The following is a 27,920-nucleotide window of genomic DNA, read 5'->3' as shown; positions in this document are numbered from 1 at the left end:
TCCCTTTTTTATGTATTTTTTTGTTGTTGCTTAAGATGAAGCTCATAACAGATACTAAGTGGGTCATAAATAATACGTTAGACTTATACAAATCCCTGACCAGGGTTGCCAATTCTCACGATTTTAGGTCAAATCTGATAAAATGTGCTTTTCCCATAGCTCCAGCTCCTGGAGTCACTTCTGCTCTGTAAAGCTGGAAACACGTGCTGGGAGCTGCTGCAGAATCTGAATTTGGGAGGGGGTGCAGTGATGGGGTTTTCTGGATCATGCACAGGAACAGAGACCCTCTGTCCACCCCCTCAGAACTCACGGCTGGGACCTATCAGCTGGATGAAACCCCAGATTTGAATCGATTCATCTTACCTGCATGTATCTAATCTGAAGCATGCAGAAATACAAGAAGCCATTAGCATCACACACGTGCTGTTGCAACAAATCCTACCCCAAAAATTCAATGTTTTGGCAGATATATCAAAAATAGACTCTTCTGCTTAGGGAAGGGGAGGGAAAGGGAGTTACAGCTCTCAACTCCAACACTGCTCAGAAGAAAACATAAAACATTGTGGAGAGACAGTGAAAAACTGCCAATTCCACTGACCTTAATCCTATCCCTACCTGGCTGCTGGAGCTTTCCCCCCTTTTTTGCTATTTATACAAGAAATTCCTCCCAAAACTTTCCTGAGGGGCAGCTCTTGGGCCAAGTGCCTTTTGCAACTGGTGGCAAAAAGCACTGGTGGCCAACGAGCTGTGCTGACTTCAGATCCAAGCACTTTGGCGGGATCACTGGGAATTTTTTGGCCCCAACTCCTTGATCCAGAGGGGGTTTTGGTGTGCAGGGAGCTCCTCCGGCTGCAGCCAAGGTGTGAAGGGATGGAATTAGGGTTTCATTGTCTTTGTCCCACTCCCAACCAAGCTGGGAGAGGGAAGGAATCAGAGCACAGGCATCCATGGATGCAGCCCTGCATTCCCAGGCTCCAGCCCCTCGTGTCTGGCTCAGTCATGTCCTGCTCCAGGGATTTAATTGATCAGTGAACTTGTCCATTGATCCTGCTTTGTTCCAGGGAGGTGTGTACTATGTGAATGTGGGGAGAGTAATTAGAGTCTGAACAAAGCCTGAGGGTGGCAGATATTGGAGGGGGGGAGAAAATTTGGAAGGTCACACTCTGGAGAAGGTCCCTTCCAGCCCTGCAGCAGCGCTGGGGACACAGGTAGGGGGGTGGCTGTGGGCACCTTTGGGGAGGTGCAAAGGCCACCAACACCTCCCTGGCTCGTCCATGAGTGTGACATTTGCTCCAGAGCTCTTGGAGATAATCCAAGTCCCTCCATGATGCTGTCCATGCCTCACACTCTGGCTTCCCCATCAGCAAAAGCTTTTTAGAGGTGACAAACAGGGACGGCTGCTTGTCCCTAATGCCACACAGGTCCCTGCTGCCCCAGAAAGCTCCCTGTAAACATCTCCCTGCTCTGAGCCACCCAGGTAGGAAGGAGCAGCAGGCACAGACAGCTGCTGGATCCCTCACACACAGATCTGTCAGAGCTCGCCCCGATCTAAAAATACCAGCGGCACCTCTGCCTGACGGAGCAGGCGGAGCCTCCCTGGAAAGGCTGGAGTGACACAGGCTCAGCAGCAAAGTCCTATTTTTAGCTTATCTTTTAGGGCTTATTAGGTCTCCCTTTCCCTTCCTCCTCCCCAGACTCCTTCAGATGACAGGCTGGGCTGGGAACCTCCTCGGAGAGCCTCTCTGGGCCGGTGCCATCCCAGCTGCGCTTGTTCTTAGCGCTTGGTTTTAGCGATTCCCTTCCCTGCAGCATCACCTGCCAGTGGCACAGAGTTATTTCCTTCATGGAATCCCTCCCTCCCCTCCCCTCCCACCGAGGTGCAGCTGTAAAAACGCAGCTGAGTTGTTACCATGGGCTGCTGAACTTCCACTCTGATGATATCCTCGTAGATATCATCGCCCTCATCTTCGCAGGGGACGCAGTCGTAGATGTCCTCCCCCAGATCGTGCTCGCTGCAACGAGAAGGAGAAGGAGTCAGAGATAATAATGAGGGGATGTTCACTGTCACCTCAGCAGGCACCGAGGAGGGAGGAGAACCACAGTAAGAAAATCCTGTGAAAATTCATGTGCTCAGCCCATGCTCTCTGTTTTTCCCGGATCAGTGCCTGCTGCACATTTCTTTCCGCTCGCTGGAGGCTGGAAAAGGCGGAATGCTGCTTGACACGAGCGGGGATCACAGCCAAGAATTGCTCCATGCCCTGTGCCAGGCGTGCCCACGATGCCCACACCACCACAGGCTGCCAGCTCTGCCCCTGCAGGGCTTTTACTCGGCACTAATGGGCCCAGCTGAGATGGATCCGCCAGCCAAGAGTCCAGTGGGACCATGTGAGCCACCAGAGCCACCAGCTCCAGCTCCACCTGCTCCAAAGATGCCCACAATCCCCTCTTCAGCTCCTCTTCAGGACCAGGAGCAGCTCTTGCACCAGTGACTTTATAGCACACTCAGAGAATTCACTTCAAGGGTTGGATTTTGGTCTGCTTAAGGCACTGTGTTTGCTCTTGATCTAATTTTGCTTTTCCTCGCTGAGAGGTTTCCTTTGTGCCAAAAAATCATCTTCTTCCCCCAGTCAGAGCTCCAAACTGCTGTAGGAGCCCAGATCCACTCAAAACAGGAGCAGATATTAAACATCATCCAACGTCTCTGAGCAGTAGGAGAAGCATCCCAGTCCTGATGGACCAACACTCCCTGGGCTGTGCAGGACCCACAGCAAAGCCTGGACCAGGCAGCTGTCCCAGCCCTGGGCATCCCATCCAGGTTTAAACGCTCTGCATCTGGTTTCTATGAGTGATGCACCAACTCCCACAAAGCCCAATCCCTGCCCTGATGGGCAACTGGGTGAGTTTTAATCCAGCATTTCCCAGAGGAACAGGAGGCTCTCCTGACCACCGTAAGGCAATCTCATCAGACAGCTCAGTGAGCAGAGGCCAATAACAACATTTACATCAGAGAGAAATTAAGCAGCAAAACATCTCATTTTGAGGACCAGCCCCATCACTTTGGAGCTGCCCCTGCACTCCCAGGCTTCAAAGGCATCCCAGAGATGAGGTGCCCAGCATGTGCTAAAGGTGACGGTGTTCAGTAATTAATTATCATCTGAGCCTTCACACCCCTCCCAGGGGCTCCTCAGCCTTGGAATACTTTTGAAAATTCAGCCCATATTAAATACCAATTAACAGTAATAATTCCAGTGCTTAAATCTACAGGTGCTGGCTGCTAATGGCTCCCACTGAAGTCAATCCCACAGGATCAGGACAGCGTGAAACGCTGGAATATCAAAGAGTGCTCGCATATTTTACAAGCTGTGTCTTTCAACAGGGGCACTAATTACACACAAATAAATTTAGGTGTAAAGCTGTGCTCCAAGTGGGACACTCAACATCTCTCCATTATATATCAGGGAGCAGCAGAGCACATCTGCCTGCAGAACCGGGCTTTATTTCTCTGCTTAAACACAGCCCTTTCTATTTTTACAAACAGATTTATTTAATAAAAGTTTGGGGATTTTAAATAAATACACTGGCGTGATGTATCCATCCCATTCTTCCCGGGTGATGCATTGCAGCTGCTGCAATAATGCCCACTAATAGCTGGTGATCCATCTTCCCCCTCCCAGGCATCGCCGTCGCCGTTATTATCTGCACCAATATTTATATTCTCGGCTCCGCTCCTCATCCAGAGCCAGTCACTCCCAGTTCCTGATGGATCTCCCTGCCTATACCTCTCGGATTGCTGGCTGTCTCTCCATACATCATTTCCCTGGCTGGAGGGTTGTTGGGAACGTGTGGTTGGGTTTATGTCACAGCAGGAGCCCAGCTGGGTGTGGGATGATCGGGACAGGGCTGGGGTGGTGCTGCTGCTGGAGCAGAGCCTGCTTGGAGTGAGGGATGAACATCCCCATCCCTGGGAGAACTTGGAAACTGCTTTGGGATAGGTGCAGAGGAGAAGGTGGCATCCTGAGGTGTCCCTGAGCATCACCTGGAACTCCTCTCCCACACAAGCAGGTGCCACATCCAAGCCTCAGAGGCACTGCCCGTCCCCAGCCTGGTGCTGCTGTTTCCAGCCCAGACAAACTCTCCTTTTCTCCCTCTCCAAGAAGCCACGAGCTCTGGATCGTGGTGGGCACGCACTGGGAGAAACCCAGGTGGCAGCATGTGATGCTGAAAGGGCTTTCACAGAATCATCAGGGTTGGGAGAGACCTTCAAGATCATCTGGCTCCACCTGAACCCAGCACCACCACAATCAACCCTAAGCCATGTCCCCAAGTGCAACATGGGTTTTGCTCAATCATGGGCTGAGATTGGAGAGGGATGCATGTCCCACTTGGATCACCAGGAAAGAAACGCCTCCCAAGGGACATCCCAGAGATTTGTCCACAGAACAGCCCTTGGACACAACCACTGCACCCACCACGTGGGGCCACATCCTGACAGCACCTCACCACTTCCCTTCCTCTAGTGAAGGGGCCGAGCCTCGCTGCTCCACTCCTTCCTGCTCCTCAACACCAGAACAAGCCCTTCCCATCCCTGATTTCTGGCTTTGGGAAAAAAATAGGAACAACTCCCGCATCCTGGGGACACCCAGAAAGACACCTCCCCTCCAGAGCTTTGGGGAGATGCACTAGAGATGCTCAAACCTGACAGCTGTGGCAGTATTACAACATTGCCATCGTCCAGCAGCCTGTTATTTATTAAAACACATTCTCAGTGCATCTCTGAGAAACACCAGAAGCTGCCAGTTTTTATGGAGAGCAGTAAACCATGAGGATCAGCCTCTCCTGGAGCAGCCCAGGAGCAGCCAAGCTCCTGCGGTGCCGTATGGATGTTGACATCTCTGCTTTGCATATATCGATCCTCACCTGTCCCCACACTGGTGAAAACACGCACCCTCCCTGTCCTTAAAACAGGGAGCAAGGATTGGGATGATTTTAGCCAGTGGCAAGCTCAGGACACACCGAATTCAGGCAATAAATTCAGCATTCCAAGCGTGTCATGGGCAGACGGAACAACTTGAGCAAGGAAAGCCAGATCGCCTCGTTCCTCACAAAGAAAAGCAATTTACTCCTTCAATAAAAGCAGCAGAGTCTGCGAGTCACCCGTGGGTATCAGAGCCTGTGATCTGCTGCCTGGATTAGGAGATTCATTGACAGCTCTGGGGTTAAGAAAGGGATTTTAGCCACCCTTCAGAGTGAACGCCAGCATTTGCAATTCCTGTTATTAGGATGGATGTAACCAGCTTTGGGCTGGCAGCATCTTGCCGAGCCAGAAAAGCTGATAATGAATAAAGCTTTTCATAGCTAAGGCAATTTCAGGCAAAAACAATGCTTTTGGCTGAGCTCTGCCTCGTTGGCAATGCCTGCCCTGCACTAACACCCACCCAGGCAGGCAGCAGCCATGCCAAGGAGCAGCTCCCAGAACAGAGGGACTGGTGCCAGGATGCTGCCTCAGAGTGAGGGAAAGGGAAGGAGCAAGTTCATGGAATCACAGAATGGTTGGGGTTGGAAGGGACCTTAAAGACCATGGGCACAGACAGTCCCTGATGCCCCAGTAAATGACACACAGCAGGTGTCACCACGCTAAAGGAACCCTGCACATCATCTTTGCACTGACACTGCGGGTAAGCGGGGAAGCTCTGATGGATTTCAGGGCCATTGAAGAGCCTCTCCACCCATAAAAACTGCTGTGGGAAGTTGATGAGTATGTACCAGCCTCAGAAATTCAAGGACAAAGCCACCACACCAAAATTCCATCCAAAACACACTGAGGAAAGAGCCAGAACCACCAGCAATAGCAAAAGGAAGAGGAGGACGGGACAGAAGGAGCTAAAATAAGACAACCAAGAGACAACCCCAAATTTCCAGTCCTGTGACCAAGGTTAAGAGCCAAAAGATCTCAGAGCCACCACAGGCCCAGGCTGGGAGTGCATTTGCAGGGTCTCTGAGGCAGCTGCCCAGCAGCTGGGAGGCTCCAGTCCGTCCCAGTAACCTCCCACTTTCTCACTGTCACTGTGCACTCACAGCTATAAATACACCAGCCAAACCCCTCATTCAGGGGCTCTGTCAGAGAGGACAAGGAGAGCCCTAAATTTGCAGCACATCTGGCAGGCTTGGGTTTCAGGGTGAGGGAGTGCAAGATGGGCAGCTGCTGGACTCGAGATCTTGCAGGGTTTTAATTACCCAGATTGTAGTTGGATGGAGACACTCATCTGGAAATAGCAGGAGAAGCCTTTTCCCACCTATTTTGCTTGGGTCTTACACTCCCCATTCCAAGTGGAACATTCTGATCCCAAGAAAGAGCCTCACACAGTTACAGCAACCAATCTGATCCCAGAAGTGGCACAAGCAGGATGTAAAAATCAATACAAGTGACAAAAGAAGGACAGACACGTTTACAAGTGCTCTGGCTCAAGTGCCGTGCACCACCAAGCCATTTATTTCAGGGGCTGTTGTGCCTGGTTTGTCCAACACAGCAAAAATAATGAGAAAAGTGGCAGCCAACTTATCATCTCACCTTGGCTCCTGTGCTCGTTACTTTTTTTAATGCATTTGAGAAATTCTGCTGATCACAGCAGTATTTTGGAAGATGTGAGGGGGGCAACGCTGGTGACAGTAGTGGGAGAAGAAGGAGAAAATTCAGCAAGAAGCTCTGCCCAGAAGATGCAGCCCTTGAGAAACTGAGGCTGGGAAGATTTTCTTTCCCCCTTCTCTAGGATGAAAAGTTAGGGAATACAAAGCTATCTCAATATTTTTGTTAGGGATAAATTCCCAGTGAGCTGCAGCTCAAAACAAGAGCAGGGGACAGTGGCACTGACCTGTGTGACAAACCTCTCCAGGGATAGGGTTTGTGGGGACCTGCTTTGCCTAAAACACTTATTTGGTCCTTTATGCAACCCTTCAACTCCTCTCCTCAAAACAAATTATCTTCAGACAAGAAAAGAAAGGTAAAAGTTATGCAAATTAAATGTTTCATGTCAAACCACTCACAGAACTTCTGCCTGACCCTGAATTCTTCAAACAGCCAACAAATAACCCAAAATCTGCCCTGTGTATCTACCTGATTGTGCCACTGCAGAGGGACAGTGCCAAGAAGTGGAGAAGGTTCATCATAAAGAAGGCTCTGGGGCTGTAAAGAGGGACAGGATTAATGGCTCTCATAAATTTAATGAGACAAAATAACTCGGGAGAGTTCAAGTGGCAACGGAGGAAATTCAGGTGAAATGTTAAGTATAACTCTGAGGTACCAGGATGGCTTGGAGCAGCTGAAAGAGCCATAAAGGGGGATGGAAAAGCAGTTGGCAGGGAGGATGCTCAGCAGTTAGGAGGACAATTGCCTCCTGACATCAGTTCCCAGCAGCCACAGCCATGTGGGAAGCAGCAGCTCCCATCCATATGGATCTGCAGGAGCTTCCTCAGGACTGTGATATCCCTGACATGGGGGCACAGGCTCCAGAGGATGAACCCACACGTTGCTGCTGCAAAGCCAGCTCATTTCACGGACAAACTGCCCCCAAACCGGCTGCTGCTGCAGGGTCTGGCATCGGGGCGGGCTGGAATAAATCAGGCAGCAGAGGACAATGTCCCTTTACTGCTCCTCACAGCATCGATCAGGCACCACTTGCAATGTGAGCGGCCCTCGCCATCTGCCCTGGCTGGCTGCAAGCTGCCATCTGGCCCAGGGCACAGCAAACCGAGGGGCCAGAGGGCTGAAAACAGGGAATTTGAGAAGTTCCCAGCTCCCCTGATAGCCTTTTAGCTTCCCTTCCCCTTTCCATCATCAATTGTTCTTTTTTTTTAAACTAAATAGCTGTTTCCAGGCAATTATGTGCCTTGATCTGCTGGCTGGGGATCTGTCTGGAGCTGGGATTAATCCCTGCAACACCCCAAAGGTGAAAGCACAATGGGGTCATCAAGGCTTAAACACCCTTTAAACACACCAGTACCCCGTGGCTGCCCCATGATGGCACACACAGCTTGTTCCTGCAGCCCCATGGTCCAGCCCTGGCACTGGCTTTTGTCCCACAGCTCCTCCGTGCTGGGAGAATCCTCAGGATAAAGGTCCTCACTCTTTAGAGCATCATGGGGACAACAGGGGCAAAGCCTGGTTCCTTCTGCTCCCCAAATCAGCACCTCCATCACAAATATTTTTGCATTTTAAATGCTTTGCAGCACAGGAATTCAAAAATCCTGGGGACACCAAACCACTCCACTTAAATACTTACAGTCAAAACGAAGCATTTTGACATTCTCCATAAAACCTCATTTTACCAGCCCCCAAAATGTCTTGTTAGAACCAACCCAATGTTTATCCTGAGCTTTTTCTCCCAGCAGCACAACACCCAAAGACAGCTCCCTTTGGGAGATTCCTCTCTCCTAGGGTTGTCCCTCCTCACCCACCCCCATCCCTCTGAGGCCTGTGGGGACAGCAGAGTGGCACCGTGAGGTGACACATCCCTGCTGGTTTTACAGGCAGGGCTGGAGCAGCTCCTTCCACACATTGGGTCATTTCCCTGCCTGCTGTGGAAATCGCTTCCTCGCCTCCAAAGAAAGCATTCTGGCTGCAGTCAGATCTTCCCAAGGCTGCTGGATCATCAGCAATATTAAAGGCAGAGATGCTGGATGGACTGAATCATCCCCAGCAGTGAATGCTGCCCTTGTTGAGCTGTTTGGAGAGGGCAGGAGCTAAGAAAGAGCTTTCTCATCGGTGCCACAGGCTGCCAGCGCCCAGCTGCGGGGCCCAGGGCACACCACTGACACTGGCACATTCCCAGTCAGAGTTTCTTTGTCCAAGGCAGAAAGGGCACTGTCGCTGCTGTGCTGCAGGCAGCAGGAGCAGCAGCACTTGTGCTGAGGGGTTCTCCAGGGTGTTTCTGGGGTTTTTACAGCTACGGGTGAATTCCGACACCATTTCGTAGGCCGTGGTTCCGTGCACTGGGAGGGCAGGCCTGGATGAGGGAATTTGTGCAATCCCTGCTGATTTCAACATGCCTTTCCCCCACTAGTCCTAAATAGGATGTAAAAAAGAGGATTTTGCAGAGAACAGGAAAACAGGGGAAGTTAAAAGTTGGAGATCTGGGACAGAACAGGGCAACCACTTGAAATAAACCTCCAAGTTATGTGACGGGCATCACAGCCCCTCTCACCAAGGGACAAGGAACAGTTTGGGAAGCTTTCACCTGGACACCTTGTCCCCAGCAGAGTTAAAGCTGGGAACCCACATCCAGCACCAAAGAACCAAGTGCAGCATCCCAAACCCACCCTTTCAAGGCCAGCACTGCCATTCCCACCAGCACTCGTGTTTCAGTCCCCACACAAGCCTCTCCCCAGATAAAAGCACATCTGTGTGTGAGAAACAGGAATTTTAAACCCCAAAATTAAAGGGATTTTGAGAACTTTTGGAGAGGGGGCACAAAAAATGCTCTTCCTGAAGTGATCCCTTTCCAAGTTAAAATTTTATTAAACTGCAGCTGCTGGGAGCCAACAGCAAGCAGGGAATTCCAGGGTACTCCATTCCCTCCACTGGTAATTTATGATTTACTTCTGTAATAACTGAAGCCATAAGGAACTCATTGGATTAAGGAGTCTTATTATTTATGTTGTGGAACAATAATATTTAACTGCATAAAGCCACATATCCACCCACCCAGTCCATCCCTCCAGATGAAGCAGACTGCACTTCATAAGCAAAACCCTGGCTTGATGGGAATGCTGCCATTGAATTCCAATAGTGCCTGCACTTCACCGTGTGTGTTGTAGTTCAAGGTTGATTTTAAAAGCCTGTTACATCATCAGCACGGGCAGAAAAACCAGATAAACACAGACAGAGACAGCAGCAGCATCACCCACAACCCACCAAGGACAGGCAGGATGAGGGGCCTGTGGCTGCCACATCCCTGGAAGTGTTCAAGGACAGCTTGGATGGGGCTTGGAGCAAGGTGGGATAGTGAAAAGTGTCCCTGCCCATTGCAAAGGGGTGGAATGAAATGCTCTTTAAGGTCCTTTTCAACCCAAACTATTCTCTGATTGCCCTGGGGCCAGCTGCTGTGGTCCGAAATCACACATGGGAGAGGCAGATCCATGTGCCAGCACCCAAAAAATGCCATGGAGGAACCAGCACTGTCAGCAATGGGTACCCCACTCCCAGGGCTGGCTTTGGTCACCTCAGAGGATGAATTATGTCCCAGGGCTTTGGGATTTAGGAGGAGGAGGGGATCCCCTGGGCTTGGCCCCTTTCACCCCCCACCAAGCCACTCATCAACTGAACCTGATTAAAAGTGACATCTCCCAGGGCTTTACATGAGAAAAAGATGGACTTTTGTCAGAGCACAAAAATCTGCTGGCAAAAGGATCAAAGCAGCCGTTCTGGCTCTCCCAGCCCTGCTGTCAAACTTTATCTGCCTTTGCTGGAAGCCCACGGCAACTTTTCCCAGTGTCCCCTCCCAGCAGAAGGTGAGGCCACTCACTCTGCCAGCTCCTCCAAGCTCCGGTACACATCATCGTCATTTTCCGTGGTCTCCTCCGAAGGGAAGGGCCTGGGAAGGAAAGGAATGACAGGGTTATATTGGTGCCTCACCCCTCACAGCAGAGCCCCTGAACTCAGCCCAGCCCTGAGCATCCTGCTGAGCAGAGGCTGTTTTGGAACAAAATATTCACTGCAAATCCATTTTTGTCCCAGAATGACACCACCTCTGCTGCTTCCCGAGGGCAGAGCTGGCAGGGCAGGGCAAGAATCCAGGTGGGGAGGTTGGCTGAGCACACAGGGCAGCACCTGGGCACCAGAATGAGGAGCTGCGTGGTCTGACAGCACCTCAGAGTCCCGTGGCTGAGCTCTTCCTGCTGAGCTGGTGCTGCACAAAACTCAGGAATCTTAATTCCAGCCTGCTGTTGGATTTTTTGGGATGGAGAAACACCTTCTCCTCCAGTGATGGAGCGTTTCTACCTGTGAGCTCCTTCCCACTGGCACCTCCCAGCAATCCCACTGGAATGGATGAGTCCTTAGGAACCCCAGGCTTCCTCATCTTAACAACTTTGTGACAGCTGAAAAAAGTTAAACCCTCGGAGATGAGGGAAAGGACACCAAAAGGGCAAAACTGAAGGAGGGGAGGAAGCAGATTAAAAGAGCGAGGGAGGGAGTGGGGGGAAACAAAAATTCCTTGGCTCGTTCTGAAGCAATAACCAAATAATGTATGAAGGAGATGAAAAATACTGTTTTAATTAAACCCCACGTGTTATTGCTGGCATAGGGCCAGGGTGGGCTGTGGCTCTGTTGGGGCTGGATGCACCTTTATGGCTAGGGCTGTGCTGGGCTGGGTGTCCCCACGGGCACAGCCAGCCTTGCTCCAGCCCCAGCACAGGGACAGGGACAGGAGGCAGCAGGGCAGCTCTGCCCATCCCTCCTGGGCATCCTGGAGAAGGCAGAGGGGGTCCCCAGGCTGTGAACCACAGTGATGGGACATTGATGCTGTGGAGGAGCAAAGCTGGATACACGTGAACCTCTAACTGCCCTCAAGAGCAATTTCCTCCTCTTCCCTCCCACCCTCCCTGTCCATGATAGATTGCTTCTCCTGAAAGATTTAATACATGGCCTGGTTAGCCCCTGAATTTGCTATTTTTGGATCCTTTCGCTGGCATTAATTTGCTTTCTCTCCCCTGCTACACCTCACCCTTCCTTCGGCAAGCAGCTCCAGACCGAGCATTTTGAAAAAGTGCTGAGACCTGCAGCGAGTTCAATTAAAACCCTGACCAGGTGGTGAGTCCAGGGGGGAAAACAGCTGTGGTGACCCCAGCCATGGAGCAGGACAATTCCATGCTCCACCAGCTATCACAGCTGCCCTGCCTCTGCAACAAGGAGCACCCAAGGTGTGTCCAACCATGTCCAACCATGTCCTTCCTCCCAACAGGAGAGAGGAAGGCAAAGGATGCAAAGCTCTGGCAGGAAAGCAGAACTCAGAGGTGACCTCTGTTTAAACACCACTTGTTACAACAACAATAAAAAGAAATCCACCACAAGGCATGACCTCCTTTTATTTGCATCTTCTGCTCTTAATCCCTGACTATTTCCTTCCCCAGTGCTCACCACGCCAGAGAGAAAGGAGTAAAAGAGCCATAAAGAATATTAAAATCACATGGACACATCTCCAGCCGTAAATCTGGGCTTGAGGTGTAATTTGATACAACCCCCCATGTAAGACAAGGAGGCAGCAAAGGCAGAAAAATAGCTTCTAATGAGAGTTTCATGGGGATGCAGCTCTGCTGGCCCTCCCAGCTTCACCTTGACCGCTGGTGAAGGCCCGCAGTGAAAGTCAGGGCAGGGGAGGAATTAATAACCTGTGTCCCTGCAGAGGCAGCTAATGGCTAAATAAGGACTCACAGAATGCAATTAGAGGGAGAAGTCACACCAGGGTGAGGATTACTAAATGGACCATCCAAAATCTGGAGCTGAAGGGTGGCTTTTTGGACAAAGCCTTGGGTTTTTCCTTTGTTCATCCCTTGCTCTTCCCCAAGAGTTCCAAGCGCAACAACACACTTCAATTAATTTAATTTAGCTCTACCAACAGCCACTATTTAGAATATCTCCCTACTTTTGACTCAAGGTCCCTTATACATCCATTTAGGTTATGTTTTTGTCACTGAACACACCTGAGCTGGCTGCAGGAATGGATTTGATGCAGTGGGGACAGACTGGGGGAGGAGAGTTCTGCTCTCAGTCCCACCCCACCAGATCCCCATCAAGGCAACACAAAGAAAAGCCAGCTGGGTGATCTTTTAAGCCAGTATTTCTCACAAGCACAGGGGTTTCACTGAGAACCTTCCCACAGATCATCCCCTTGGCCCCAGCCATGCAGGGAGCAGCATCTCCATGCAGGTGGGTGAAGGTGCTGCACTTTCCCCAGCCATGAGCTCCCCAACAGCAAACACCTGGTTTGGGACCAATCTCTGTGCCCTTTTTTTTTGGTAAAATGAGTAAAAATGTTGTGAGTGAAAAGGTCTAAAAGCTCCTGATTCCCTGGGAAATTCTAACAGACCTCCAGGCACATTGCAATTTCTTATGTAGAAGCACAGTACAGCTGGGAATGCCCAACAGTAACGAGTATTTTGAGTCCACTGAAACCCAACAGGTCTGCAGAGACCCCAGTTTATTAAAATTCATTTGAAAATTAAGATACTTCATATCTTTAGCTAAGCACCAGCTTTTTTTACTCCACCACTGTGCAAAACCACCTGCTGAGCCATTCATCCTCCCAGTCCGTGCCTGGGCTGCTGCGAGCCCCATCCTCTGCTCAGATGAAAAGCAAAAGCCGCCAGTGCCATCAAACAGAGCTGGAACAGGCTCTTAGAGATAATAAAGCTCCCAAAGTCGACTCCTTCACAGACAAACCCCACAGCACTCAACAGCACCGCTTCCAGAGATCAAAGGAGGGAAGGGAAGTGGGATCGATCCGATGTGTTTGTTTTAGAGCCCAAAAGGGGAGAAAAGACCAAGCAATTTGTTGTGAAGTTTAGAGTGAGCTGCTCTTTTGGAGGGCAGGACTTACAGCAGGTGATGGTTCTTGACATGTGATGCAAAGCACCCCCTTGATCTTACAAAACATTTTGGCCACTTTCTGGATCTCACTGCAAATGGAACACAGGCAGAGCCAGCCACAGCCACAGCACATCACCCACGGGGACAATCAATTAATATTTCATGAGGCTCCTCATGCAAAAAAACCCCTCCCTTGCTCTCAGGTCACCCCATGATCCCTCCCACACCGCATCCTCACCGTCCACCCCCGCACAGGGAATCTCTCAGCACTGCCTGGCTGCTCTCTCCTCTGAATTATTTAATGGGAAGAGCCAGGTAGGCTGCAATTCTAACAGCAATAAACAGGGACGTTTATTTATTTATGAGCATATTTCAGCATCTGGGGTGCCCTGTCCTAGCAACTGAAGGCAGCTCTTCACCTCTGCAGAGAGCTGAGGGTCAGGGATGGGGCAGCTTCAGTCTGGTCATTTTGTACAGCAGCACCTTGGCCTCAAATCCACATGGGGCAGAGCAAGGAGGACCTGCCATGGTTCATTTACCATTTTTCCAGTCTCCATTCCAATTTCTCAGCAATTTCCAAACACCAACCCTGGGAAGCAGGGAGGGTGGAAATGTCCCACTCAGAGCTCTCCATCCCAAGGAGCTGTTCCCACCTGAGGCTGCTCTCGGCGGAGATCGTTTGGCAGGCAGATCTGCAAGGAAGTTTTCCTGACTTGTACAAACACCCTTAGGAGTCTAAAGGAGGTGATTTATCCCTTTCTGGAGGGGGATTCCAGCCTCCCAGCACCAGCAGGATAATCTCCCTGTTTTTAAGTCCAGGGATAACACTTGAGTGTTTTAAAAAGCAGGTGGAGTGTGTGACACCCGGGAAACCTGAGCTGCTCCCATCTGCTGTCCCTTCTACGAGGGATTTCTTCTGGAATGGGAAGGACCAGAGAGCCCCAAGCTGGTGCAAAGGAGCTTCTGCAGCTCTGCTGGGATGGACGGAGCTGTGCTGAATCCTTCTGGCCCAGAATGTGGCAGCAAAACATCTCCATGGGGTGGAATCTACAGCCTGGAATTACACCCTGCAGGACTCCCAGCTCCCCAGGCTGGGTGTACAGGCCCTCCCCACAACCCTGTTTTGAAGGGGCCATCGTGGCAATGCACAGAAAACCCCCAGGACACTGATTTCACCAACATTTTGGGCTTCAGGCTGTGCTTTTCCATGCAAGTCTGGGTGTGGGGTTCACAGCCCTACAGCTCCCATGCTTCCAGAAGAGTCCTGCTGAGTTCAGTGCTGCTTCAATCCCAAAATTTCAGACTTTGGCTGTTCCCAGCACAGCATTTTGATAGCTCCAACCTTCCCCTTTTCTTTTTTCCTCCTCTTTTTCTCCAGGAGGAAAAGTCACTCTGTGAGTATGGGATCACCCCACCCCTGTGACTGTGTCCCCTGTCAGCAATCAGTTCTGGAACCCCGGGCCCACCATCCTGAGCACTCCTGGAGCTGCCCAAAGATAACCAGGTGTTTTTCCAAGATTTTGGCACACCACTGAAATCGGCTTCATGGAATTAGGCAGATTAAAGCAGCATTAATTTACCAAGAGGTGGCTGTGAGCTGACCAGGGACCAGCAAAGAGGCGACCTGCAGCTGCTTCTCCAGCCCTGCCCTCAACCCAGGCAGCACCTCCAAGATTTGGTTCCCATCTGTGACACAGGAGCAGCGTCAGGGAATGGTTTTGGTCCAATGCTGTGACATAAAACCACACTATTAATGCCCCAAAATCCATTTATATAAAACAGAATAGAATCAATTCTCCCCGTGCAGAACGAGACACATCAGAGCATACCAAAAGCTGCTGAATTTAATTAAAATCACACTATTGTGTTACATTACTCATCTCTGGAAAGAAGCACCTCACGCGGCGCCAAATTTTAGACACGTCCTCTGAAAAATTACGGTTTGCTTTTATTTGTGGTCTGGAGCTGGCAGAAATTCTCACAAGATTAATTCTGATGGCAATCCAGCGGGGAAAGAGCGAGTTACATCACCAGATAACGCAAAGATGATGATGATGATGATGCTGATGATTTTGCAGGAGAGCACTCGGCGCAGTGTCAGCGCCCAAGGGTAAGCTGCAGGCCCTGCTTTATCCTCAGCTCAAATCTGAACCGAGCATTTCTGGAGATGAGAAGACAAGAAAATAACAGCTCGTATAATTTTATGTTTCAACACATTATCGCATTTTTAAAAAGCCCTCGTGTACCAATGCCTTGCTTAAGCAAGAGGGATGATTTTTCTCCTCACTTCAGCTCCACATTGATGAGAACAGATGGATGAAATCAAAAGGGGAATACAGAAATGTCTTTCTTGAAGAGAAAGGAAAAAAAAAGAACCCAAACCCTGTGGGGTAACAGCACAACCAACCACTAGGGAATGACTGCTGCAGTAAAGACCTGGGATACATCCCACAGCATCCAACAACATCAACAGCCTCACTTTGGAAAACACCTGGTGAAAACACAAATCCTGAAATCCCCATTTTTAATTCGCAGCAGAGCAGCACTATGTGACTTTTCAGCACTCTTGAGTTTTTCTGCTCTACCTGAGCAGCTGCCATCCTATGAAACATGTGCCAAGAAAAATAAATAATTAACCTAAATGGGTCTTTCTGCCTGATTCCAGGCCAGCCCCAGCACTGCTGTCTGCAGGGAAGCACCACCAGCACATCCCAGCCAAGAGGGGCCCAACTGTGCAGCATAAACCAGCTCCAAACAGTCCATTCCAAGGGCCAGCAGGAATCCCTTCCCCAGGGAGGTGCAGAGTTGTCCAGAGCATCCAAGTGTCCCTCTCCAGCCACAGCCCATAGGGGAGCCTCCCAAGTCCCCTATTTTGGACCAGCTGAGCCTGGAGCCCTTCTCCATCCTTGGAGCATCCTTGGGGCAAAGACTGCATTTTGGAGAGACAATCAGAGGTACTGGAAAGGTCTCCCAGGGCAGGCAGTGGCACAGGAGGAGCTCTGAGGAAAGCACAACGTGGACAAAGCCGATGAACAGCGACCAAGCAGGTGACCCCAAAGCCCAGCAAGCCCCACCTGATCCCACCCAGCAGAGCTGAGCTCATCAGAGCTGCATCTTCATTAGCAAAGCTGCTGGTGGGGAGGGGGACAGAAGCTGCCTTTGCTTTGTGAGCAGCTGCTCACGGCGTGACCTCAGCATCCCCCAGCCTGCAAAGCAGCCGCGCAGGAAAACATGTCAGGGAGATTTTTCAGGCTCTCTGTGAGGATACAAACTTGCCAAAAGAAATGTGTTAAGAACGTTTTTTAGTGGGAAAGGAGCTGCTTTTCAGCCAAGGATTCTGCTTATCAACAAATGGAGGAGCTTTATGGTGGCTCCTAAAGGTTTGTTGGTGTCACAAGAAACAACCTCCACCTGACCGCCTGCTGGTGAGGTTTGTGCTGAGCCTCTCTGGGTTTGTGCTGGTGACCAGTTCCAGGACTGGTCCTAGTTCCAGGAGAGCTCTGCACAGCAACTGTATGTATTTCCAGACACGGATCCTCCCCCAGCCTCCGCCATCTCCATTTTATAGCAACACTTAAAGTGTGTACAAGGAAAACACAACGGCAGTAAAACAATAATGGGCAGAGTGCAACTCCTGGCGGGGAATAAAACAGTCCTTGTAAAACCAGCCTTCAGGAGAAGAGGTTCCCTAACAACCTCCTCACCAAAAGACACTTGAGAACTTAATTGTCGCCTTTAATTGCCTGCCATTTTCACACCCAGCTGGATCCGCCTCCCATCCCCAGGGGCAGGGGGAGCGGAGACCAAATCTGACCTGCAGGAAGCCTCCAGCCTGCTGGAGAATCCTTGCAAATCCCATAAAAGATTTCCCCCTTCTCCCTTCCCTCCTTCAGGACAGCAAGGGGAACATCCCGATCAGCTCCAGCTTGTGCCACCAGATCTTCTGCAAGAAGTGGGGGTTGCTGGTGGGATCACAAAGCCCTCTTTGCAGGGTCACCCCCACACCACAGTGGGGCTCAGTCAGATGGGGAAGTGGATTAAAGTCATGAAGCCTGGACAAAACTCCAGGTTTAATTCCGAACTGGTGGCTGAATCGCTGAGGAATTTTCTGATCACCCAGTGACACACACTGAGATCACAGACACACAAGTTTAGCAGGTCCAGCTCCCTGTGCCCCCCGCTCCTCCCCTGAATGCAGCATCCTGGGCACCTCCTGCCAGGAGTGCTGCTCTGCCTCTCCCTTCCCATCCCTCCTCCCCCTTTCCCCCCCCCACACATCCTGATATTATTGGCAGCTGTTAAGTACCGAAACTCCACGGCTGACAATGCTGCACTCCTCATTTCGAGCCCTTTCGATGCTTCACCTGGGCAAAGGGGAGCAGTGATGAGCCCTGGCAGCAGGCAGGGGCTGCAGGGAGTCTCCTCTGCATCAATCCTCACTGGTGGCAGGATGCTGGTACTCATTTGGCTGCCCCGAACGTGCCTGGAGGTGGCTCTGACCTGGGCTAATCCCAGTGTTGAGTTTATCTCCTCTCCTCTCACTGTCTGCACTGTGGAGATGGGAAAAATCCCAGAATCCTGGAATGGTTTGGAAGGCACCACAAGGATCATTCTCGTTCCAATCTCTCTAACCCAACTTCCACTAAACCAGGTTGCTCAGAGCCCCATCCAGCCTGGCCTGGAGCACTTCCAGGGATGGAGCATCCACAGCTTCTCTGTTCCAAAAAAATGGAGACAAGGTGCCCTGACACCCACTCCCACTGGATCTGGACTGGTCACTTATTCTTCCAACTGACCCAAAGGTCCTGCCTTGGCCCCAAGATGGGGAAAACTCATCCTTGTGTCCTTCCCTCCACCACCCAGCCAAAGCATCACCACTGCTCCTGTGAGAGAAAACCTCCTCTGACAACCAGGATTCACCCTCCTGCCCATCTGCAAATGTTTTTAACTCTCATTTATGGACTGTGGTGCCTTCTGAGGAGAGTCACCGAGAGGTTCAGCTCATACAGAAAGGATTTACTCGGATTTAGGGCCTCCATAAAGGCCTCTGAACATGGAAACCCCTTCCCGTTCTCAGCTGGGCTTCTCTGTGCACACATTAGAAATGCATGCAGGCAGCACAAGCCAATATTCCTTAACCTCCTGCTTTGCTTGCAGAACTCTGCTTCCAGGAAAAACATAGATCTCAGGGAGATGAATAAACACATTCCCCCTCCTCTGCTCAGAGCTCACTTTCAGCCCTCAGAGCACGAGGTGGATGATGGAGCCCAGAGGACGCCAGGATGTGCCACACGCAGCAGGGAGCACTCGTGGCTGTGGCAGGAAAGTCTTAAGGGAAACAAACAAAAAAAAAGACTTTAAGAAAAAAATTCTAATCCTGGTTTATTGGGACCTGCAACAAGAAGTCTTGCTGTCCTCTAGAGAGCTGAGTTTGCTCAAGAAAACTTGGAATGAAAAGTCGGAAAGGGGATGAAAACTCTTGCTCCAAAGCACAGGAGAAGCTTTGCACGACATCCCTGTGCAAAGACCACACTGCTGCAGGATCCTCCAGGTTGGCTGGGAAGTGCCAGGCAGAGCGGGAATGGGGTAATGGAATTAACGGGCGCGGGTCGGGGCTGCAGTGGAAAATCCTGGCTGGATAATAAAGGCTCCTTGTCCAGGGACAGCCAAGGATGGAGCACTTCTCCCTGGAAGTGCTGACAGTCCTCCAAAAAGATGGGGAGAAGGATAAGAACCAATAACAAGCAAATGAATCTCCTCTCCTGGGCAATGCTGCACATGAGGATCTGCTCTTTGTCCCTAGGTACAACCCTTTGGGACAACAGAGGGATGAAAAACCCAGCAAAAAGCTCCCATCCCATCAGCACAGAGCCTGTTTCCTGCAGGATTTGTGGAAGCAGCCCTGGGATGGGGATGAGGCAGGCAGAGGATGGTCACAGCAGGGCTGTAGCTACAGCTGCTGCACATTAAGCGCATTGCAAATAAAACACTGCATTCAGGATCGAGTTTTTGCCCTGTTTTTGCTGCTTGTTTCTTGGAAGAAACACTCTGTCATCTCCACAGAGCTATCCTGATAGCTATCTGGAGTACTCTGGGAAACAGGGCTCCTCTGCCAAGGTTCCTGTAGCCAGAAATTATTAAGACAGAAAGACTGATTTTTTTTCACTGAACAGCACACAAGATTGATTTTTATTTTTCTACACGCCATGAAACTTATTTAAGGACAAGTAATAGGCTTTGGGATTTATTTCACTCTTCATTTCCATGATCCTGATTCTCAGACCCTAAAATAGGGATTGGAGCAGAGCCACATTCGTGCTGTGGGGCTGAAGACCATACAATCCACATAGCATCTGAATTTCACTGTCTTTACCACGGTTTTAAGCACTGTGCCTAAGCCAACAAGATATTTCCCACTTCCAATGGAAGCATCTTCACTGGGAGAGGGAAGAGGATGGACCCCAATGAGCTGAGGGGCAGTGGTAGCTGATGTGAGCAGTCCCTTCAGGGAGCCAGAGCTGCTGCTGGTTCCCACAGGATTAGATTAATTCAGATTAATTCATCTGAGATTAGTTTCTGTCATTGAGGGGTTTGTGATGGTGCAGCAAGAAATTACCTAATTTAAAGGAAAAAAGATGCAGCAATGGACAAAGCCAGGGCTCTGTGGCTGCAGGGGACAGCGAGGTGGGAGGGGACACTCCCAGGAGGGTATTTTCCTGGAATTACAGAATTCATTTCTAGTCTAGTCTGTTCTATTTTCCAGCTACAGGAGTGACAGCATTTTCTGTTCCTGCAGAGCTGGAGGAGAAACAGGGTTAATACACAGGAAAACAGAGTTAGAAGCAAAGGCTCGCTGAGCTCTGTGCTATTCTTGTGTAATTATGGTGCCAAAGGCTTCCAAGATAAAGGATTTTAGTGGGAACACCAGTTGTAAAATGAATGAGAAAAAGCCACATAGCCACGAGAATAGCAAAGCCTCCCTTGTCCCTGGATCCCAGCTATGCCCAGCCCTCAACACAACCAACAGGGGCTCAGCCAAAGCCTTCCCAGGAGGGGATGGCAGCTCCCTCATCCTCTGAGCTGGATCCAGACCTCCCTCCCTGCCTTGGGAAGGGCTTGGCCAGGGATGACACCCTGGAACCCCTCCCAGTGATGCCCCAAGACTCAAACCCAGCCCTTGCCAAGGCACTGCAGTTTGTGTGGTGAATCCCCCACTGCTCCCGGCCTCCAAACCCCTTGGATGTTCTTTTCCCTTAAAATAAAAACCACTGCAGGCTCCTCCAGGACTCAGGGCTATCATCATAACAAACAGTCCTTAACTTATAGCACATCTTTATTCCTCAAACCCTCGCCCCCTGCGTCTCCCCCCAGCCCTGCTGGGATCTGTCGGCTCCGTGTTTAACAGATGGGAAGGCTCCGAGCTGGTTTTACACGTGAAAAGCTGTTCCCCTCCAGCAATCTCAGTGCAGACAAGGCAGGGAAAATATGTTCCAACACTGGGAATCGTGGCAGGGGGTGCTGAGGATGGGTGGCAGGGCTGGGAGTGGGGCAGGGACCCCATCCAGCCTGAATCCCTTCCTCCTGGCTGTGCTTGGCTTGGGATGCACCACAGTTCCCCACCCAGAACAGCAGCAGGACACATGCTGTGGAGAAAATCAAATGTGTTCTATAGTTGGGGGGTGAAAGCACACACACTCTCCCCCCAAAACCATGGAAAGGTAATTTAGACTGCAAACTCATCCCTGTTATAGCTGTGGTCCTAATGAGATGTTCCCAGATTAATAATACAAATGCACACTAACAAGGAAAGCAATTGGAAAGCAATTTTGCAGGGAGCTGAACAAAGAGCAGGATAACAGCTCTGCCTAACAGGGGCTGTCTGCTGGATTTAATTCCTTCTCCACTGCTCCCTCAGTGAGCAGCGGAGGAGCAGCCAGCACACCCTGGGTGCCAGGCACTCCTACCCCCCTCACCAAGGATTTGCCTTTGACAAAGCCAGGGGGACATTTCCCAGTTGCTTAGGCCAGAAAGGTCCCTGGGCTCTCCTGCACAGGGGCAGGGGACAGTGGGGACAGTGGGGTGATGCCACAGCTCCTGGGCACTGCTGGCTTTCCTGGGATTCCTCATGAACCTGAGAAAAACCTCCAGCAAGAGACACCAAAACTCACCCTGCTGCCCTCCCCAGCAGGGACAGTGCACACAGTTCATCCTATTTTCACTTATTTCATCTGAAACTATTCCAAAGCAGTCTGGAAGGTGCTTTTACAATGATCCTACCTATATCCCAAAGGCACCCTTGGTGTCTGTTTAACCCCATTATGTGCAGCTTCTGAAGAGTCTGATGTGATTAAACACGAGGAATATGGACAGAGAGAGAGAGAGAGATATGTCATTTTAAAGCATCATATTGAAGGGATCTTACCTAATTCCTTTGGTTTGAGCAATACTGTGGAAGGAGAGCCTGGATACTGCAGAGATCACCTGGAAATGAGAGAAAAAGATGCTGCTGTGCTTACTGAGGACACAGGAAGGTTTGGTGGGAGCCCAAGGACCCCCAGCCTGGTGCTTGGACCTGAACCCCCACTAGAATGAAAGTGCTCCAGTCCCCCCCTCAGTGTCACAGTGTCACCACCAGGGCTGGGAGGACACTGCCAGTGCAAACCCTGCACCACTGAGCACAAAAGACATTTAACCCTCAGCTATAAAGGTATTATTGAACAGCTTCATCCAAGGAAACTCCATCCCCACACTCATTTAATGAGCCCAGACCTGCCCTGACAGGTTTTATGCAGCACTAAGAAGCTTTGAGAAAACCCTCTTACTTTGTATGTTATTACAAAAGGATTACAACTCCTTTTGTGTCTCTCCTCACGCAAAATGATCTTATTGAGGCAAACTTGCCAAGACCGAACAGCTCTGACTTCTTGCAATTCAATGAAGATGCATCATCAGTTTGTCAGAGGTGAGGGCAGACCATCGCCCTTTTCTAGCAGAAAACAGCCAGGAGTGATTCAACACGAAAATATTCTCATCAGCATTTGCAATCAGGAGCAATAAAACCACCAGGTTTTTCAGCAAAACTCCCGTTTTTGATGGAAGTTTTAATTGCTATGGGGAATTTTCAATGAAGAGGAACAAGAAAATGGGTTTGAGTCCCTTGTAGATTTAAACCGTGTTTTTCTCTTGTTCACATTCACCATTTCAAAGCTGGACTGGTAAAAACAAACCTGTTATTTTTGGAGTGGTTCCCAATCCACTGGATGGGACATGGACAAAGGGCTTCTCGAGTGGTTCTTGCTCAAGGAGCCCCAGCTCGAGGTGTACAAACCCAGCCCCGTGGGGGCTGCTGCTGCCTGGAGCTGCCCTGCACCCAACCCAGCCATGAGGGACCCCTCTGGTCCCTTTATTTGGGATTTTACTTTGGGATGCTCCCCTGGTTTGCTGAGCCACCTCCACACCACCCACCCAGGGACCATGTGCCTGGATTTTCTCCTGGGATGTGCTCAGAACCTCTCTCCCTCACACATTTTTATCCCAGGACATCAATGAGAGCCTCATCTCAGACCCTCCTCTTCCTCCACACTTTTGCAACCTTCATCCCTCCCATTTTTCATTTGCCATGAATTCCAGTCTGGCTGTTGGCTGCTGGTGCCCCACATATGGACTCAGAGCCAGGGCAGCAACCAAAAAACTGCCACACTTTGGTGCTTAGTGGGTGATTTCCACATAAAAAACAGGGAACAGAACACCCCTGAAAGGCTCCAGGGCTCATCATGGCACAAAACATCATGAGTGGTGCCTGAAACACCAAGCCCAGACAGGGCACAGAGACTCCACTGGCACCCCCAGCCCTGCTCCAGGGGGCTTAAAATAGCCCCAGGGAAGTCCTAGACTGACTGACTGAGTCTCTTCCGTGCTCTGTTTTTAGCCTTCCAAAGTAAAAATCCAGTTTATGAATCAGACAGTTCCACCGCAGGGTTTGACTTCCAGGGAAATTGAAGAGAAGAGCTCAATGTTCTCCTCACCAACAAGTTTCCCTTTGTTCTTTGCTGAACAGCCCCAAACTCTGCACATCCTGGCACATCAAAACCTGGGCCCTGGTTCCAGTGAGGATCCCAAATCCACACTCAGGTGACGAAGCAAAGTGACCCAAGGTGAGGGATCAGGCACAAGAAACCTCCTTGAAGCATCTCCAGAAGGCTGAACAGCAACTGTCCTAATATCAGGGAACATTATTTCCATCACCAACTCCTACTAAGAGCACAACAAGCCAAGTGCGAGGTCTGCTCCTCACAGATCCCATCCCCTCAGAGACCCCATCCCCTCAGAGACCCCAGCCCCTCACAGATCCCATCCCCTCACAGATCCCAGCCCCTCACAGACCCCATCCCCTCACAGATCCCATCCCCTCACAGATCCCATCCCCTCACAGATCCCAGCCCCTCACAGACCCCATCCCCTCACAGATCCCAGCCCCTCACAGATCCCAGCTCCTCACAGATCCCATCCCCTCACAGATCCCATCCCCTCACAGATCCCATCCCCTCACAGACCCCATCCCCTCACAGATCCCAGCCCCTCAGAGATCCCAGCTCCTCACAGATCCCAGCTCCTCACAGATCCCAGCCCCTCACAGATTCCAGCTCCTCACAGATCCCATCCCCTCAGAGATCCCATCCCCTCACAGATCCCAGCCCCTCACAGATCCCATCCCCTCACAGATCCCATCCCCTCACAGATCCCAGCCCCTCACAGATCCCAGCCCCCAGCCAGGAAAGTGCTTAAGCACGCATTTAACGATAAGTAATCCTCTCCATTTCAACAGGATTAAACAACATTCTTAAAAGTAAGTCAGCCCTTAAATGTTTGCTAAACTCTGTCTCATTTTCCCCTGTAAAACAGCTTTGTATTTGCAGGCAAACCCAGGCCTAAGTTCTGGCTCTCGTGTTCGGTCAGGCCAGGCAGGATCTGCCACACACCCACACGGCAGCACGAGGGTCCCTGATCTCAGCTGAGGCTCTTCCCTGCTTCTGGAATACCAGGACATACCTAAAACAGATATTCCAACCTGGCCTTGGACACTTCCAGGGATCCAGGGGCAGCCACAGCTTCTCTGGGCACCCTGTGCCAGGGCCTGCCCACCCTCACAGGGAAGAATTTCTTCCCAATACCCCATTGAACCCTGCCCTCTGGCAGTTTAAAGCCATTTCACCCTGTCCTGTCACTCCATGCCCTTGTCCAAAATCCCTCTCCAAGTCATTTGAAGTTGTTGTTCGGAGAACTAGTCTCTTATCTGTGCATTTTTCTTCCAGGAGATGTAGGGCTGTGGGCTTTAACAACAGGGGTTTATGCAGATTATTGCTATTATTATTACTTCTTCACCCATTTCTCAATGCAATTTCCTCCCTGGAAACTGCATTCAGCAGACAAAATTACCATAAAAGCTATATATAACATCCCTCTGACAATAAAATGGCAGGAATATAAATAGGAATAGAAAGGTACAAAATGCAGGTGATGCACAGACACTTTTTTCTACCAGCAAAGGGTTAGTGGGAAATTTCTGGTGGTTTTGCCATGACAAGTGAGGGATGCCCTTCACATTCCTGAAATTCCAGTGTGCCTTGCATTTATGGGCATGAGTTAAATCCAGCCACCCAGCTGATCATTTACTGACCAGAGAGATCATTGCTGCACAACAACAGCACAACAAAGTGAGGCACGAGGGCCCTGCATGTGATTTCAGGTTTAAAAAGGCCCCAAGTTCTGCACTTCATGGGAAAAAGCAAGCAAATAATTTTTTTTTTTTAAATTTTAAAATAATAATTAAAAAAAAAAATAAAATAAAATAAAATATTCAAGACTCAAAGTGGGTTCCTCACACTCCCTGGTCACTTTGAAAAAAAAAATGGATGAGAAAAGAAGTGGGATTTTTTGAAAAGAATAAAAAAACCCCACAACAGTCACACCACTGGAGTAAGACATTCACCACTTTTCTTTCTCACTACCAACACTTTCTCTTAGGAATTACAGATTTGAAAATAAACCAAAGCCAAATAGAAAATAAATTATTATGTTCACTGCTCTTCTACTTCCTCCGGCGTTGTTTATGGCTGATGGTATCTCTGAGCATCTAGAAAACTCTAAAATAAACTTTTTTGTATTTGTAAAAACAAACTGACCCAGCTGGGCTGGAGAACACTTTGCATAGGAGGAACTTTCAAGTTCTGGGCACTCCAGGAGTGACCCTGAGAGCGAGAATGAGCTGAGGGCTCACAGCCAGCACTGAGCATTCCCAGAACAAACAGAGATTTGCTTCTAAGCAAATCAGGAGCTCTGCCCAACACTGATAACTCTGGGCAGAGACCTCTCTGTGCCACCTCTGCACATCCCCTGCCAGGGGGAGAAGGTTTCACAGCCTGGAATTCCATGGAATCATTTTCTGCTTTGCCCCTAAACTCATGAAGGGCAAAACAAATCCTCAGGCCAAACACCCCCGGCCTCAGGCAGAAAGCTGAGCCCAAAATCAGAGACAAACTGGTGGTATCTCTGAGCAACCAGAAAAACTCTCAAATCGACTCTCTCAGGTTTGAAAAACAAACGGAGCCTGCTGGGCTGGAGAACACTTGGCATGGGAGGAACCCAGAGATACCATTTCCGAGCTGGATAATGGCATCCCACAATAAAAACACTGACAGGAACAGTCCCAGGGACAGGAATGCTCAAAGGAAAGCAGTCCTGAGAGCAAGGAGGATTTGATCCAGCTGCCTCCAGCCTGAGGTGCTGGAGAACCCTGTATTTTCTCCCACTGGTGCATGTGGCAGGCCAGCTCCTGTTTGCTCTTTTCCCTGGACACCTGGGCACTTCCCAGCACCTCCCAGCCACCTGCACACCCCCCTGGGCTGGGCACAACCTGGGACAGGCAAACCAAAGTCTCACCAGCAGCTTCCAGCCTCCCATCTCCTCTGTTTGCATATCCCTGTCCTGTGGTTTGCACCTTCGCTGGACCAGCCCTGGAAAACCAGAACAGCCCAGAGTGTGAGGGGAACACAAACCACAACCTGCTCACTCTGGATCAGTTCTTTGTGCTCTTGCCTGGGGCACAAACCTGCCAGACCCTAAGCAGCAAACACGAAAGCAGCCCTTTTCCCTGGACACAGCAGCCAGGCCTGCATCCTGGGAATCTGATGGGGAATTCCTTAAATCAACACCTCCTGATACAACCTGGTACCTGAGAAGAGCATCAGCCCTGGCTGGGCAGGAGGAAATCAGACATGGTGTGATGTTTTCCTGGGATGCCAAGGGTGGGCACGGCCCCACAGAGGGATCAAATCAGATGGATTTTCCTACACTCATCCTTTCACCTGGACCACATCCACCCAGCTGCCTGCTGAGGATGAGGCTATTCCATAATAACTGGTTTGGACAATTGGTTTGAGCCTTTCCAGTGCCTACCTGGATGATTTCCCCTGTGGCTCCACTTCGCCGGCCCGGGGATGCCACGGCTTCTCCTCCCATTCCCACTCATGCCAGGTGTGGTGTTTGCTGGCATCCAGCTTCTGGAGAGGTGCCAGCTGAGCAGATTTGGGCTGATACATATTTGATAAGGATTTCAGATCAAAGCCAGGGAAGTTTTGCTGGGATGGCATGTCCGGGCTTCTGTCTCTGTATTTCACCACAAGGACCATGCAACAGATGGGGCAGTCTGGGCATGGTAAAGCCTCTTTCCTCCTCCAACAAATACCAGGGATCCTTGACTGCCACTTCCATTTGGTCCCAGAGCCCTGGCAGCTCCTCCTCTTCCCCAGCCCCACAGGGTGGTGAAGCCCATGAGCTGCAAAGTGCTGCTTTAAGCTACAGCATGTGTTTGAATGGGCTTTTAAAAGCAACGTTATTAAACTGTCACTGTTTTGCATTAAACCCATGGTATGGGTTACACGTTACATGTTAGGGATGCAAATATTAAATCACTGGGCAAAGCCACTGCTGATTTCCAGTGGGAACAGGCCTTGTGTAGGATTTTAACAGATTTATTTGGGGCTCTTTGGGGCTGGCATCATGTCTGAAATCACAAAGCCTTTCAAGAGTGAGCAGTCACTGCGAGACCAGCACTGTTCCCTTACAAGGAGGAGAGAAGAACGATTCAGGTGGATTTATGGCTACTGCTAGAAAATCTCTGCACTCTGTCACACCACCGTAAGTTACCCAGATGGACACACCCCATCTCCTGTATTTAAGACACCAATTTGTCTTTTCCCATCATAGAACAGCTGAGGAATAAAGGGAACACTGTCCTGAGGAATAAAGGGAGCACTGTCACATGTCTTTAGGGTCCCTAAAC

The 27,920-nt window shown here is 50.2% G+C and overlaps 1 protein-coding gene across 1 annotated transcript in view; it reads right to left on the bottom strand.

Moving 5' to 3' along the window:
- Nucleotides 1-27,920, bottom strand: part of VAV2 (vav guanine nucleotide exchange factor 2) — a 124,002-nt gene that overhangs the window by 24,471 nt on the left and 71,611 nt on the right. The window contains 4 exon segments of the mRNA XM_010398008.3: nt 364-378; nt 1,910-2,012; nt 10,518-10,586; nt 22,002-22,060. Of these exon segments, the coding sequence (XP_010396310.2) occupies nt 364-378; nt 1,910-2,012; nt 10,518-10,586; nt 22,002-22,060 (246 nt within the window).

This window comes from Corvus cornix, chromosome 17 (genome assembly GCF_000738735.6).
Source record: "Corvus cornix cornix isolate S_Up_H32 chromosome 17, ASM73873v5, whole genome shotgun sequence".
NCBI classification, from domain to species: domain Eukaryota; kingdom Metazoa; phylum Chordata; class Aves; order Passeriformes; family Corvidae; genus Corvus; species Corvus cornix.
The sequence above is the reverse complement of the archived record's forward strand: the minus strand, read 5'-3'. Positions and strand labels throughout refer to the sequence as shown.